General features: G+C 43.4%; 1 protein-coding gene across 1 annotated transcript in view; it reads left to right on the top strand.

Moving 5' to 3' along the window:
* Positions 1 to 1,261: 1,261 nt before the first annotated feature.
* LOC141106103 (beta-microseminoprotein-like) overlaps positions 1,262 to 17,551 on the top strand; it is a 42,055-nt gene continuing 25,765 nt past the window's right edge. The window contains exon 1 of the mRNA XM_073596538.1: positions 1,262 to 1,417. Coding sequence (XP_073452639.1) covers positions 1,361 to 1,417 — 57 coding nt within the window. The 5' untranslated portion in view covers positions 1,262 to 1,360. The remainder of the gene's footprint in view (positions 1,418 to 17,551) is intronic.

The raw sequence follows: 17,551 nt of genomic DNA on the forward strand, positions 1-17,551 counted from the left end.
AATGCTGCTCCTGTTGTTCCTGTCGCCACCGCCGCCAGTTGCTAACGATACCATCACTGCCGCACAGTACCAATCTAAACAAAGATTGAATTCCCAGTTCAAAAATGGCGCCTATCACTGCTTAGCATTATATCATTTCCGTTTGTAAAGCGGGGGATGCCCATCGACTCCTTAGATTGATGACACTGCTTTGCCAGGAGCCAATGTACAAGCGGAAATTATGTACCGCGCCGCGGCGTGGTTGGATGGAAGTGCAGGCTTTAGACTCAAGAAAAGGAAAAATGTATCAAAACATGAATGGGAGTGCAGTCTTCACTAATTGCAGGCATTGTTGTAGTTTAGGCTGGAACTCCACTTTAATCAATACAGGCTTCCTATATTTTGAGGCTCCGGTTGTAACTTTTGATTCCGTTATACACTTTTCCTGCTAATATTATTCCTTGGCTGCGTATACTAAAGCCTCCACAGTACAGATTCATTGTAAACCAGTTTAAAAAATATTTATTTCATTAAAGAATTCATATTGGCAAATATAAGTGATATAGTATATAAAAGTTCAGCCCAATAACACATGAATCCTTTGCATTTAAATTCATTTACAGAACAGTTTACCTACTGAGTCCTATTTTATTAGAGAGCAGGCTATTCATGGAATAATTCACTGCAAATGCTGGTTTCTTTTGTGAATGCTACCAAAAACTGAAAAACCTGTTTTGAGTGGACTGGCTCTTTAAACTGAATAACAGGCATTAAAATTAAAATATTACTTTCCGAAGAAATCTGAGTGTACAGAGGTGGCCTGGGAACCCACAAACACTCTTCCTGGACAGACTTCAGGACCCAAAACACCATGGATCCAACATGATGACAACCGACTCACTTGCCTTGTACTCAACAAGCCACCATAGCTTTGGCAGCAGGTATATGACATACAAACCCCCGACCATCTGGGGCTGTTTGTCACAGTTACTATTACCATTCCAGTTAATTTTCTGGATAACTATGATTCTCCACCATTGCCAAAAAGTTCAAAGGTCACTTCCTTGCAACTATAGTGCTAATATTATTTTAAGGATAATGTGTTTGAGACAAGGATAATACTATTCTTAATACAATCATACTATGCAAACTACTCAAGTCCTAGTTTTCTAAATATTTGCACATTATTTGGGTGCCAATTCCTGAGAGATAACAACAACTAACCGTACTGCAGCCCATTTTATAGTGCCTTTTGTTAGAACTATCTGTATAATTCACAATCCTGGCAGAGACAACCCTCCAATGAATGGTACAGAGGTATTAGCAATGTATTACTATTATAGTCTTTAGAGTCACATGGCCCCTGGCCAGTATATAAATAATGAAAACACATCTTTGCAGCACTAACGATAGACCAATAGAGACAACACCAACAATGGTAAGTCTAATTTTATATCTGATCATATAAAAGGCAGTATCACATGTTTTAATTGAGGGTTTGAAGTGTTTGTCCATTTAAAAAAAACAGGTACACGCTTTGAAATGACAAGCCGTAATATATAGCGGTATATATATATATATATATATATATATATATATATAGTGGATATAAAAAATCTACACACCCCTGTTAAAATGTCAGGTTTCAGTGATAGATAAATAAAAGATAAATCATTTCAGAACTTCTTCCACCTTTAATGTGACTTATAAACTGTACAACTCGGTTAAACAACAAACTGAAATATTTTAGGTGGAGAGAAGTAAAAATAAAAAAAATTTAAAAATATGGTTGCATAAGTGTGCACATCCTTTAACTAATACTTTGTTGAAGAACCTTTTGATTTTATTACAGCACTCAGTCTTTTTGGGTATGAGTCTATCAGCATGGCACATCTTAACTTGACAATATTTGCCCACTCTTCTTTGCAAAAACACTCCAAATCTGTCAGATTGCGAGGGCATCTCCTGTGCACAGCCCTCTTCAGATCACCCCACAGATTTTCAATCGGATTCATGTCTGGGCTCTGGCTGGGCCATTCCAAAACTTTAATCTTCTTCTGGTGACTTGGATGTAAGCTTTGGGTCATTGTCATGCTGAAAGATGAAGTTCTTCTTCATGTTCAGCTTTCTAGCAGAAGCCTGAAGGTTTTGTGCCAATATTGACTGGTATTTGGAACTGTTCATAATTCCCTCTACCTTGACTAAGGCCACTGTTCCAGCTGAAGAAAAATAGCCCCAAAGCATGATGCTGCCACCACCATGCTTCACTGTGAGTATGGTGTTCTTTTGGTGATGTGCAGTGTTGTTTTTGCACCAAACACATATTTTGGAATTATGGCCAAAAAGTTCAACCTTGGTTTCATCGGACCATAACATATTTCCCCACATGCTTTTGGGAGACTTCAGATGTGTTTTTGCAAAATTTAGCCTGGCTTGGATGTTTTTCTTCGTAAGAAAAGGCTTCTGTCTTGCCACTCTACCCCATAGCCCAGACAGGTGAAGAATACGGGAGATTGTTGTCACATGTACCACACAGCCAGTACTTGCCAGATATTCCTGCAGCTCCTTTAATGTTTCTGTAGGCATCTTGGCAGCCTCACTGACCAGTTTTCTTCTCGTGTTTTTATCAATTTTGGAGGGACATCCAGTTCTTGGTTATGTCACTGGGAACATATTTTCTCCACTTGATGATGACTGCCTTCACTGTGTTCCATGGAATATCTAATGTCTTGGAAATTCTTTTGTACCCTTCTCCTGACTGATACCCTTTACCAATGAGATCCTTCTGATGCTTTGGAAGCTCTCTGCGGACCATGGCTTTTGCTGTAGGATGCGACTAAGAAAATGTCAGGAAAGACCTACTAGAATAGCTGAACTTTATTTGGGTTTAATCAGAGGCACTTTAAATGGTGGCAGGTGTGTACTGACACCTATTTAACATTAGTTTGAATGTAATTGCTTAATTCTGAACACAGCTACATCCCCAGATATAAGAGGGTGTGCACACTAATGCAACCACATTCATTTAGTTTTTTATTTCTATCCCCCCCCCCTCCAAAAGATTTCAGTTTGCTTTCCAATTGAGTTGTACAGTTTATTAGTCACATTAAAGGTGGAAAAAGTTCTGAAATTATTTATCTTTGACAAATTTTTTTACATCACAGAAACCTGGCAGGGGTGTGTAGGTTTTTTATATCCACTGTATATATATATATATATATATATATATATATATATATATATATATATATATATATGGCTACCTGAAAATATACATGGATATACGTGGACGAAGAAGACTTTCATGGACTCTCACAACCTCATAAAATGTAAGCCGTTTGTACTTTGGCAGCATGTTTGCTCAAAAGTCTAAACAGTACAAAACAAGTATTTAAAGAATTAGAAATGCATGAAAATTGGAACCGGGCCCTTAATCCTTACATTTCTAAATAAGATGTACTTTGTGGAGATTTTTAAAGTGCGTGCAAAGCCAAAGCATGTACCGTATATACTCAAGTATAAGCCGATCTGAATATAAGCCGAGGCACCTAATTTTACCACAAAAAACTGGGAAAACTTAATGACTCGAGTATAAGCCTATGGTGAAAAATGCACAGCTACTGTAAGTGGAAAAGTGGGTCAACGATGCCCATTTGCAGCCTCACTGTGCCCATTTGCATGCCTCACTGTGCCCATTTGCAGCCATAGGTCCCCCGAACTTCAAACTCGATAGTTAAGGGTTCCTAGATGCCCCTTAGCTGCAGCCAAAATTTGGGGTCTCTGGACCCAAAGGGTCCCGAAATGACATTGCTGCAGATGGACACAGTTGACCGACTTTGGGGCCCCATATCTCAAGGCCACTTGGTGCTAGGAACCCCAAATTTGGTGTGCAAACCTAGTGGAACTAGCACTACAACATATTCAAAGGGGGTCCTAGCTCCAAGTAGCCCCAAGATACGGGGCCTCAAAGTCAGTTTGGAGAATGTCAAGCACTTTTCTGCAGCAGAGAATGACATCTTCCGAACCAACTTTGGGGCACTGTATCTCGGGGCCCTTTCGTGCTAGGAACTCCATATGGGGGTTGGATATGTTGTAGTGCTAGTTCGACTGGGTTTGCACACCAAATTTGGAGTTCCTAGCACCAAGTGGCCCTGAGATACGGGGCCCCAAAGTCGGTTCAGAAAATGTCATTTTCTGCTGCGGAAAAGTGCTTGACTCGAGTATAAGCCGAGGGGGGCGCTTTCAGCACAAAAAAATGTGCTGAAAAACTCGGCTTATACTTGAGTATATACGGTATTTCATTTTGGATATAATGTGGACAGGTGAGAACCTTGTCTACTTTTTACTACTATATATCCCTGCTGCAGGGATTCACCCTAATTAATGGTCCTGATGACCACTCTCTGATACAGAAAGTAATGGGAAATCTAATTTTTTAAGCTGTCACAGGAACATAAGGCGGCGGAAAATTGCAAACTGGGATACCTGTTCTGGTGACAACTTTCTTCAAATGTGGTTTTTATTAATGCCCAACATGGGCTAAGGCAATACAGTACAGGCATAAAACGAAGTCATAAGTAACATCAACATGGAGAGAAAGAGAGGAAACAAGGTCTCATATATACATTTGATCCTAAAGCTGTGTTACAAATCAGAAATCTTTCTTGAGTTAGTGCTGAGTTTCAGGATGACTGATTCAGGATTGCCGTAGAACGCGGACTTACAGAGGTATCTGCCTTATCAAGAAGCTCTGAGGGCAATGCCCTCTGGGGAGAGAATTATTATTATTATTATTCATGATTTATAAAGCGCCAACAGTTTGCGCAGCGCTTTACAACATGAGGGCAGACAGTACACTTACAATACAAATCAATACAGGAGGGATCAGAGGGCCCTGAGAATGAACTGAATCCAGAGCGCCCATATCTTGGTATATTTTTCCTGTTGGTGTCGTGCGGTGAGCACTAGGTCTTCAATTTTACTAATATCCTCTACCTTCCGGATCCAACTGGCATGGTGGGGATTGCCTCTTCCAGTGAAGTGGGAAACATGATTTTGCAGCATTCAATAGGTGACGTACAATTGATTTTTTTTTTTTAGCAGATATGGTGGAGATGTAATAAGAAAAAGGCTGGATCATTCGGGACAGTGTATTCCATGAACTTCTGAATAGTTGTTCTAACTGTGGACCAAAAGTGAGATAACTTTGGACAGGACCAAAATACATGTAATAGCGCGCCTCTGTCCCCCTGGCATGTCCAGCAGAGTTCTGACGTGTCCTGGTAGCAGATGTGTAAAACATGTGGGGTAAGATACCACCTTGTTAAGAGCTTGTAGTTGGTCTCCTGTACTTTTGTACAGATGGAGGATTTTAAAGCGTGGTGACAACTTTCTAAGAGGGAAGAGCCTGTTGGATTAGGGCAGTGATTCTAAACTGTGCACCATGACACACTAGTGTGCCGCGTGAGATTTGCAGGTGTGCCGTGAGAGTTTTGAAAAATATTTAAATAAAATTTCAAGTATTTTGAAACCTTGAACATATCGAAAAATTAAATGGTAAATCAGTATCGCAAAAGTTAAAAAAGTAGCATATATAAAAACGCAATCTCTGTCAGTCTGTCATTCATTGGTTCCTTTCGTAACGCGAGATTTGTGCGAGATCTTGGGGGTACTCAATCGCTCTAATTATATTATAATAATAGAGACTGTTCCATTCCAACTTTGATGCTTATAAAGTTTGTTCATTGTTTAGCAATGGAGAAATACTTAATCAAGTCTGGAACTCTGAAAGAGAAACTGTTAAATGAAAAGCAAGGAAACAAACGAAAGTACAAAGAAAATTACAATTGCTTCAATCTGATTTGCTCTCGAAAGCAGGCACATCCTTCTTAAATTAAATTTAAATTTAAAAATGTACAAAAATTGGTAAATCTTTTCAGGTGTGCCATGAAAATCTTTAGATTTTGTTGGTGCGCCGCAAGACAAAAAAGTTTGAGAAAAGCTGGATTGGGGGATCTCTTCTTACTTTCTGCTGTGTCTGTGGGACTGGAAGTGATGGGAAATCACCTTGATGGGACAGAAAAAAAACAGACAATGGTCTTGACCATTCCCTACTAGGGATGAGCCGAACACCCCCCGGTTCGGTTCGCACCAGAACCTGCGAACGGACCAAAAATTTGCAAGAACGTTAGAACCCCATTTAAGTCTAAAGGACTCAAACATTCAAAATCAAAAGTGCTAATTTTAAAGGCTAATTTGCATGGTTTTGTCCTAAAAAGGGTTTGGGGTCATTTTTAAAGGAATAAAAGTCATTTAAAACTGCTTACAGCTTTAATGTAATGTCGGGTCCCGGTAATATGGATGAAAATCAGTGAGACAAATGGCATGGGTACCCCCCAGTCCATTACCAGGCCCTTTGGGTCTTGTATGGATATTAAGGGGAACCCCACACCCAAATTTAAAAAAGGAAAGGCGTGGGGCCCCCAGGCCCTATATACTCTGAACAGCAGTATACAGGAGGTGCAAACAAGACAGGGACTGTAGGTTTTTTGTTAAGTAGAATCTGTTTCTAGTTTTGAACTGGTACATTTTTAACTTTAGCTCCAGCCAAAAAATCTATTTTAAGCTTTTTGGAAAACATAGGGAAGGGTTATCACCCCTGTGACATTTGTTTTGCTGTCTGTGCTCCTCTTCAGAAGATTTCACCTCACTTTCTGTCCCAATGACAAATATTTTTAGAAAATGTGGGGTTTTTAGTGAAACAAGGATTGGTGATAAAGCATCAGTGGAAAGGAGAAACATTTTTCCCATATTAACTCTTACAAGAGAGAATTTCCCTTCCTAGGGGTAGATTTCATCTCACTTCCTGTTGTCTCCTTCCGTTTGCAAGTAGGAGTCGTTTGTAAGTTGGATTTACAAAGTAGGGGCCTGCCTTATATACTCTGCAGAAATTGTGGCCTTATGTGTTGGTGTTGCCACAACACTGTAAGCCCTCATAGGGCCCTGCTGTGAAGTATTAGATCAAGAATTGTAATTACATGCCCCTGTTGAACAGGGGCAAAAAAATTGGGCCTTTAGGGATGGTGGTGGTGCTGGTGCCACAACACTGTAAGTTCTCACAGTTACTCTTTGTGGGCGCTGGAACGGGCCCTGCTGTGAAATATTAGATCAAGAATTGTAATTACATGCAAATGTTGAACAGGGCCAGAAAAATTGGGCCTTTGGTGGTGGTGGTGCTGGTGCCACAACACTGTATGTCCTCACAGTTACTCTTGGTGGGCGCTGGAACAGGCCCTGCTGTGAAATATCAGATCAAGAATTGTAATTACATGTCCCTGTTGAACAGGGACAGAAAAATTGGGCCTTAGGCACTGGTGCTGGTGCCACAACGCAACCCCTCACAGATACTCTAGTTGGAGTGCAGGAACGAGCCCTGCTGCAAAGAATTGCATCAAAAATTGTAATTACATGCCCCTGTTTAACAGGGGCTGAAAAATTGGCCCTTAGGCACTGGCGCTGGTGCCATAACACTGCAACCCCTCACAGATACTCTAGTTGGAGCGCAGGAACGAGCCCTGCTGCAAAGTATTGCATCAAAAATTGTAATTACATGCCTCTGTTAAACAGGGGCTGAAAAATTGGGCCTTAGCCTCTGGTGGCGGCGCCCAGAAACTAAAATATTCCTACAAGCTATCAGCATGATCATTGAGGAAGAGGATAACTCAGCATACGAGGATAGTAGATTATTCGGTTACATCAGCATCAGGTGCTTGGTATCTGGTGGTGATCCAAGACTGATTCATTTTTATGAAGGTCGGTCTATCAACCGAGTCGGTGGACAGGCGCACCCTGTGATCGGTTACAAAGCCTCCAGCAGCACTGAATGTGCGTTCCGAAAGAACGCTGGATGCAGGACAGGCCAGTAGCTCAATTGCATACTGTGCAAGCTCTGGCCAGTGATCCATCCTCAAGACCCAGTAACCCAGAGGATTTTCGGTGGGAAAGGTGTGCAAGTCAGATCTTGCCCCTAAGTATTCCTGCACCATGTAAAACAGACGCGGGCGATGGTTGCTAGAACCGATCATACCTTGGGGCTGTGGACTAAAAAATTGTCTGAACGCATCGGTCAGACGGCCACCTTCTCCACCGCTCCTTCTTTGACTGACCAAAGCCTCAGCAACACGTTGTCCAGGAACAAGTTTGTAACCTCCCGGTCTCTGGGAACGCATTGCACAGACCTTTCTGCAAGGCCTCCCGAAGATGTTTCATCCTCTGCTCCCTCTGCGACGGCAAGATAAGGTCCGCAACCTTACCCTTGTAACGTGGATCAAGGAGGGTTGCCAGCCAGTAACGATCCCCCTCCTTGATACCACGAAATCGAGGATCCTTCCGCAGGCTTTGCAGGATCAGGGAGGCCATGCAGCGTAGGTTTGCTGAGGCATTCCGTCCGGAGTCCTCTGGGTCACTAAGGACGACATGATCGGCAGCCACCTCCTCCCAGCCACGTACAAGTCCATGGGTTTCTTGGGACTGTAAATGATCCCTTAAAGACTGCTGCTGATGCTGAGTGCCAGGCTCCATCTCCATGCTGACACAATCCTCCTCCTCTTCCTCGTCCTCTTCCTGTGTGATCGGCGGGCACGCGGGAACACTGTCTGGATAAAGGGGGACTTGAGAGCTAAGGAAGTCCTCCTATTCCTGCCTCTGTTCTGCCTCAAGTGCCCTGTCCATTATTCCATGCAGCGTGTGTTCCAACAGGTGGACAAGGGGGACAGTGCCACTGATGCATGCACTGTCACTGCTCACCATCCTCGTGGCCTCTTCAAATGGTGACAGGACAGTGCATGCATCCCTGATCATGGCCCACTTGCATGGGGAAAAAAAAAACAAGCTCCCCTGACCCTGTCCTGGTGCCATAGTCGCACAGGTACTCATTGATGGCCCTCTGCTGCGTGTGCAGCCACTGCAGCATGGCCAACGTTGAGTTCCACCTCGTGGGCATGTCACAGATTAGGCGGTTCTTGGGCAGGTTAAATTCCTTTTGGAGGTCTGCCAGCCGACCACTTGCATTATATGACCGGCGGAAATGCACACAGACTTTCCTGGCCTGCCTCAGGACATCCTGTAAGCCCGGGTACCTGCCCAAGAACCGCTGCGCCACTAAGTTAAGGACGTGAGCCAAACAGGGCACATGGGTCAGTTGTCCCTGTCAGAGGGTGGACAGGAGGTTGGTGCCATTGTCGCAAACCACCATTCCTGGCTTAAGTTGGCGTGGCGTCAACCACCTCTGAACTTGCCCCTGCAGAGCTAACAGAATCTCTGCCCCAGTGTGGCTCCTGTCCCCCAAGCACACCAGCTCAAGCACCGCATGGCATCTTTTGGCCTGCGTACTTGCGTAGCCCCTTGAACACCTACGGAGCACCGCTGGTTCTGAGGACAAAGCACAGGTAGAGGCCATGGAGGAAGAGGAGGGGGTGGAGGAGAGAGGTGTGTCAGAATCACCAGTAGTGGCATTTTGGAGGCGTGGTGGCGGAACAACATCCAACACTACTGCACCTTGTCCTGCATCCTTCTCAGCTGCCAGCAGAGTCACCCAATGTGTTGTGAAACTTAGGTAACGTCCCTGTCCATGCCTGCTGAACCATGAGTCAGCGGTAATATGTACCTTACCGCTGACCGCCCTGTCCAGTGAGGCCAAGACTTTGCCTTCCACATGCCGTTAGAGAGCCGGAATCGCCTTCCATGAGAAAAAGTGGCGTTTGGGAACCTGCCACTGAGGAACCGCACATCGCACAAACTCACAGAAGGGGGCAGATTCTACCAACTGAAAAGGTAGCAGTTGAAGTGCTAGCAATTTTGCCAAGCTAGCATTCAACCGCTGGGCATGTGGATGGCTGGGAGCGAACTTCTTTCTGTGGTGCAGCAGCTGGGGCAGGGAAATTGGCCTGGTACAATCTGACGTTGGTGTACTGATAGCAGATTGCCCACAAGTACTTGGCTGTGACACACCTAATTCTACACCTTCATTCCTCTCAGTGCAGGTCTCAGAGAGGACTGAAGGTATAGTGGGGTTGGAGATCCCAGCTGATGAGGATCAAGGAGAGGTCCTCTTTGTTCTTTGGTGTGGGTCTTCTAGATATGCTTGCCAACGAACTGCATGGCAGATCAACATATGTCTGGTCAAGCATGTGGTGCCCAAGCGGGAGATGTTTTGGCTATGCAAGATACTCTTGAGACATATGTTGCAAATAGCAGAGGTGCGATCTGATGCACTCGTCTCAAAAAAGGCCCACACCAAAGAACTTTTGGAATAACGCGCAGAGACAGCAGCGCCCTGCACATGGGGAGCTCTGCAGTGTGATGCAGTCAATGTGCTGCCCTTAGGCTGGCCCCTGGAGGGCATCCTGCCTCGTTGGTGATGTGCCTCCTGTCCTCCTCCTCCTCCTCTCTCCTATCAGGCACCCACATGAGTCAGTGACTTCATCATCCCCTCCCTCCTCATCACTGGAGCAAACCTGGCAGTATGCTGCAGCAGGGGGAACATGACTGCCAGACTGCTGTCCTTCTTGGGCACCAAGACCCTCTGTCTGGGCTCACGTTACTGCCTTCCTCTAGCTGAGTACCATCATCGGAGCCTTCAAAACGCCGGGCATCTTCCTGGAGCATGTACCCAACACTGTGGTCAAACAGTTCGGGGGACTCCTCAGGAGGACATGGTGGGGCTAGGGAAGGAGTGACTGATGCCATTGAGCCAAGGGAAGAGGCCGCATTGGCAGCTGCTTTGCCAGACAACGTACCCTGAGCCTGGGTGAGAGAGGATGAGGAGGATGAGGACAGCTTGGTCATCCACTCGAACAAGTCTTCCACATGTTACGGCTCAACGCAGCCAGCTGCCGAAAAAAAGGCCAAGCGTGTCCCACGGCCATGTGCTGATGAGGATGCACCGTGTCCACGACCAGCACTGTTGCCTCTAGACACAGAGCCTGCTTGCCCTCTTTTATTGGCTTGTGATGGCCTTCCAGAGATACTATTGGCCTGCAGTGAGATGTAGCTGCACAAAACTGGGATGTATATATATATATATATATATATATATATATATATACCGATTATACTGCAGCTAACAGAATCAGCTGCCTGCCTGTAGTATTATTAGTATGAGAACACCTGCACTTGTCTTCAGGTAGCTATACTGTAGGTGCAACTGTGCAGGGTACACGCTACAGTAACTGGAAATACATCAAGAGCCTACACAAGCACCTGGCTTCAGGTTGCTATACTGTAGGTGCAACTGCGCAGGGTACACAGTACAGTAACTGGAAATATGTCAAGAGCCTACACAAGCACCTGGCTTCAGGTAGCTATACTGTAGGTGCAACTGTGCAGGGCACACAGTACAGTAACTGGAAATAGGTCAAGAGCCTACACAAGCACCTGGCTTCAGGTAGCTATACTGTAGGTGCAACTGTGCAGGGTACACAGTACAGTAACTGGAAATACGTCAAGAGCCTACACAAGCACCTGGCTTCAGGTAGCTATACTGTAGGTGCAACTGTGCAGGGTACACAGTACTAGACATGTGCACACTGAAATATTTCGTTTCGGAAATTCGTTTTTATTTATTTCGTTTTTCGTTAAAAATTGCATTCGTCCGAAAATCCAAATTAAGGTCGAATCTGTCATTGAAGGCTTATGGTGTCTGTCGAATGTTCAAAGAAGATTCGACGGAGCAGCTAAACTGTACAACGCCGTATAGTTTACCCGCTCCGTCGAATCTTCTTAGAACTTTCAACAGACACCATAAGCCAAAGTACATGTGTACTTAGTTCTAGCTATTTTACTGCTCCTCCTCTTTGGTTACAATCAGCCAATAACATTCATCATCATCATTATTTTTATTTATCTTTTCTCCCCTACGTCGAATCTTTCCTCCCCTACGTCGAATCTTTCCTCCCCTACGTCGAATCTTTTCTCTCCTACGTCGAATCTTTCCTCCCCTACGTCGAATCTTTCCTCCCCTACGTCAAATCTTTCCTCCCCTACGTCGAATCTTTTCTCTCTATGTTGAATCTTTTCTCTCTATGTAGAATAATCTTGGACTAATAGAGCTAAGGTTAGGCACATTCGACCACAGGTTTGATGGACACAGATTGTTATTGTCATCATCATGTCGAATCTCCTATCTATATCGAACTGTTGTAGCAACGAAAACAAAAATAAAGCATTTGTTTATGTCGGATCTTTCGTTTTTTGGACTCTGCACTTTCGTTATCGTTTGTTAAAACGATAATGAAAATACCTGAAATTCGGACGAAAATGCATTTGGACGAAAACGAATGCACATGTCTACACAGTACAGTAACTGGAAATACGTCAAGAGCCTGCCTGTGCTATTAATAAGATCAGAAGAAGCACACAAGCACCTGGCTTCAGGTAGCTATACTGTAGGTGCAACTGTGCAGGGTACACAGTACAGTAACTGGAAATATGTCAAGAGCCTACACAAGCACCTGGCTTCTGGTAGCTATACTGTAGGTGCGTATGAACCAAAATATAAAAAATATTACTCAATTATATTTCAGTCCAAAAAATATTAGTGAATCTTGGATCATATAATAAACACAAAATCAATGAACAGATAGTTGAGGGGTGTAATGTCCTGCTGCATAGGAATATGGATGTAATCCCAAAGGAAGATAATGTTCCAACCATTGGTAAAAGGTTGTATAGATCCATGGGGAGAAGACACATCAACCAGACAAATGCATCATGGGGAAAAATGGTATGTATAGACTCTTACCAGATCCTATGGACTCCCTTGTCAGCGACAGGGAGCCTGGAAAGCAGTGTGCCACCCAGGGCATAAGGAAGGATATCCCAGCAGTCGAACTCTCCAAGTTGGACTCTGCGTAGATTTCCAGGGGTCACCAGGCAAGTCCTCGCAGTAGTTAACCAGAATATGGATCCGAAAGATAGAATATCCCTCGTGGAACTGGAGTAAATGCTCACTCCCATTCAGATGGTATGTGAAAAGAAAAAATATGCTTCCACATGGTGCAGATAAAAAGGCATGTTTTTTATTGCTAAAAAAAACTTTACAATAAAAACGTGATCACAAGATAAAAAGGAGTAGGCAACATGGAGAATGATCAAATGGCCCGAGGCGTTTCGACCTAGGGGTCTTCTACTGGGGCATAACTCACGTTTTTATTGTAAAGTTTTTTTAGCAATAAAAAAATCCCCTTTTATCTGCATCATGTGGAAGCATATTTTTTCTTTTCACATACCATCTGAATGGGAGTGAGTATTTACTCCAGTTCCACAAGGGATAGTCTATCTTTCGGATCCATATTCTGGTTATCTACTGCGAGGACTTGCCTGGTGAGACCTGGAAATCTATGCAGAGTCCAACTTGGAGAGTTCGACTGCTGAGATATCCTTCCTTATGCCCTGGGTGGCACACTGTTTTCCAGGCTCCCTGTCGCTGATAAGGGAGCTTATAGGATCTGGTAAGAGTCTATACATACCATTTTTCCCCATGATGCCTTTGTCTGGTTGATGTGTCTTCTCCCCACGGATCTATACAACCTTTTACCAATGGTTGGAACATTATCTTCCTTTGGGATTACATCCATATTCCTATGCAGCGGGACATTACACCCCTCACCTATCTGTTCATTGATTTTGTGTTTATTATATGATCCAAGATTCACTAATATTTTTTGGACTGAAATATAATTGAGTAATATTTTTTATATTTTGGTTTATACACACACATATTATGCGCTACATTGTTTTTATTATTTATCTATTGTCTTTGTCACACTGTATGTAGCTGCTCCCCCCTCTTTTTGCACTAGTTAGCGCAGTGTTTTCTCGTACACCTTTATACTGTAGGTGCAACTGTGCAGGGTACACAGTACAGTAACTCGAAATACAGTCAGGTCCATAAATATTGGGACATCGACACAATTCTAATCTTATTGGCTTTATACACCACCACAATGGATTTGAAATGAAATGAACAAGATGTGCTTTAACTGCAGACTTTCAGCTTTAATTTGAGGGTATTTACATCCAAATCAGGTGAACTGTATAGGAATTACAACAGTTTATATTTGCATCCCACATTTTAAGGGACCAAAAGTAATGGGACAATTGGCTGCTCAGCTGTTCCATGACCAGGTGTGTGTTATTCCCTGATTATCCCATTTACAAGGAGCAGATAAAAGGTCCACAGTTCATTTCAAGTGTGCTATTTTCATTTGGAATCTGTTGCTGTCAACTCTCAATATGAGATCCAAAGAGCTGTCACTATCAGTGAAGCAAGCCATCATTAGGCTGAAAAAACAAAACAAACCCATCAGAGAGATAGCAAAAACATTAGGTGTGGCCAAATCAACTGTTTGGAACATCCTTAAAAAGATAGAACGCACCGGTGAGCTCAGCAACACCAAAAGACCCGGAAGACCACAGAAAACAACTGGTGGTGGATGACCGAAGAATTCTTTCCCTGATGAAGAAAACACCCTTCACAACAGTTGGCCAGATCAAGAACACTCTCCAGAAGGTAGGTGTATGTGTGTCAAAGTCAACAATCAAGAGAAGACTTCACCAGAGTGAATACAGAGGGTTCACCACAAGATGTAAACCATTGGTGAGCCTCAAAAACAGGAAGGCCAGATTAGAGTTTGCCAAACAACATCTAAAAAAGCCTTCACAGTTCTGGAACAACATCCTATGGACAGATGAGACCAAGAACAACTTGTACCAGAGTGATGGGAAGAGAAGAGTATGGAGAAGGAAAGGAACTGCTCATGATCCAAAGCATACCACCTCATGGAACTGGTTCTCTTGTATTTATTGATGATGTGACTGCTGATAAAAGTAGCAGGATGAATTCTGAAGTGTTTCGGGCAATATTATCTGCTCATATTCAGCAAATGCTTCAGAACTCATTGGAAAGCGCTTCACAGTGCAGATGGACAATGACCCGAAGCATACTGCGAAAGCAACCAAAGAGTTTTTTTAGGGGAAATAAGTGGAATGTTATGCAATGGCCAAGTCAATCATCTGACCTGAATCCGATTGAGCATGCATTTCACTCGCTGAAGACAAAACTGAAGGGAAAATGCCCCAAGAACAAGCAGGAACTGAAGACAGTTGCAGTAGAGGCCTGGCAGAGCATCACCAGGGATGAAACCCAGCGTCTGGTGATGTCCATGCATTCCAGACTTCAGGCCGTAATTGACTGCTAGGGATGAGCTTCGAGTTCGAGTCGGACTCATGTTCGACTCGAACATCGGCTGTTCGCCAGTTCTCCGAACAGCGAACAATTTGGGGTGTTCGCAGCAAATTTGAAAGCCGCGGAACACCCTTTAAAAGTCTATGGGATAAATCAAAAGTGCTAATTTTAAAGGCTTATATGCATGGTATTGTCATAAAAAGTGTTTGGGGACCTGGGTCCTGCCCCAAGGGACATGGATCAATGCAAAAAAAAGTTTTAAAAACGTCCGTTTATTCAGGAGCAGTGATTTTAATAATGCTTAAAGTGAAACAATAAAAGTGTAATATTCCTTTAAATTTCATACCTGGGGGGTGTCTATGGTATGCCTGTAAAGGGGCGCATGTTTCCCTTGTTTAGAACAGTCTGACAGCAAAATGACATTTCAAAGGAAAAAAGTCATTTAAAACTACTCGCGCCTAATAATGAATTGCCGGTCGACAATACACATAAAAGTTCATTGATAAAAACGGCACAGGAATTCCCCACAGGGGAACCCCGAACCAAAATTTAAAAAAAAAATGACGTGGGGGGTCCCCCTAAATTCCATACCAGGCCCTTCAGGCCTGGTATGGATTTTAAGGGGAACCCCGCGCCAAAATTTTAAAAAAATAGCGTGGGGTCCCCCCAAAAATCCATACCAGACCCTTATCCGAGCACGCAACCTGGCAGGCTGCAGGAAAAGAGGGGGGGACAAGAGAGCGCCCCCCCCTCCAGAACCATACCAGGCCACATGCCCTCAACATTGGGAGGGTGCTTTGGGGTAGCCCCCCAAAACACCTTGTCCCCAAGTTGATGGGGACAAGGGCCTCATCCCCACAACCCTTGCCGGTGGTTGTGGGGGTCTGCGGGCGGGGGGCTTATCGGAATCTGGAAGCCCCCTTTAACCCCCAGATCCCAGCCCTCCCCCCTGTGTGAAATGGTAAGGGGGTACAAAAGTATCCCTACCATTTCACAATAAAAGTGTCAAAAATGTTAAAAATAACAAGACAGTTTTTGACAATTGCTTAATTTAAATGCTTCTTCTATCTTCTATCTTCTATCTTCTTTCTTCTATCTTCTATCTTCCTTCGGTTTCTTCCTCCATCTTCTTCTTCTTCTGGTTCTTCTGGTTCTTCCTCCGGTGTTCTCGTCCGGCATCTTCCTCCCTTCGTCTTCTGGGCCGCTCCGCATCCAGCATGATGGGAGGCTCCCGCTGTGTGACGCTTCTCCTCTTCTGACAGTTCTTAAATATTGGAGGGCGGGGTCAATATTTAAAGGATAAGCACAATTTTGAAACACAGAGCTTCTTTCTCCCAATAAGATAAAACTCTGCCCTCAGAGGCCTTTAAAGTGTAAGTAAACCCCCCTATCGTTTTCTGCCAAGGAAGCTGCCATCTTTGCCTCTGTTTATTCTGCAACTGCCATGATGCTGCACATTTATGACACCAGCCATTGGATGGTTTGACAGTTTGGTTGAGAGCACAACCAATGGGAGTGTTACATTTCCGACACGTGCTGGAAATGAAACTTTTTTATGGATGGGTTTACTTCCACTTTAAGTGATTCACCCTCCCAGGAGCTGGTGTTCACCAACCATAAGGAATAATTTGTCTGTCTCACCAAGGAGGTAAAGGGGACCTGTGGAACATTCTGCTCCTAACATTCAATTATCCTGTAAGATTAGTTATGGGTTGAACTGAAAGAGAAGATTCTGCACTTTTAAGCTTGATTTTGACTTTTGCAATTCTGGTAATGTTCTTTAAACCTACAGTTTAAATATTTTTTATTAATGTTTGTATTTATCTGTTTCTTTGTTGCTCTGTAAATATATATATGATGTTCTGAATTATGCAATATCTGAGGAAAGGACCTAATAAGTCTTGAAAGATTGCAACTTTAGTAAAAGTTAGATAATAAAGGGTGTAATTTAAACTCCAAATTTTTGACAAATTTGTGACTCTAATCTCTTAAAGGGGATTTCCACTTTTGCAGTCAAATTTGAGAAAACTCTACTATATGTTTGTTCTATGTTCCCAGTCATACAACATACCAAAAAATATATATATTTCTTACTTTTTAGATGTTTCTAAGGTGAAGGAGTCATATCTAATTCATTTCTCGACAGTCTTAAACCCGTACACACGATCAGAATATCAAACAAAAAATACCGCTTTTGAAGCAATCGTACGATAATCTGATCGTTAGTACACAGCTGTCATCCGAAATTTTCCAAAGGGACAAACACGAAAATGTTCTCGTACGAAACCAGATCGTATGATTTTCGTTTAATCAGTACAGTTTTAGTCT

The sequence above is a fragment of the Aquarana catesbeiana genome, linkage group LG08 (assembly GCF_042186555.1).
Source record: "Aquarana catesbeiana isolate 2022-GZ linkage group LG08, ASM4218655v1, whole genome shotgun sequence".
Classification (NCBI taxonomy): Eukaryota; Metazoa; Chordata; class Amphibia; order Anura; family Ranidae; genus Aquarana; species Aquarana catesbeiana.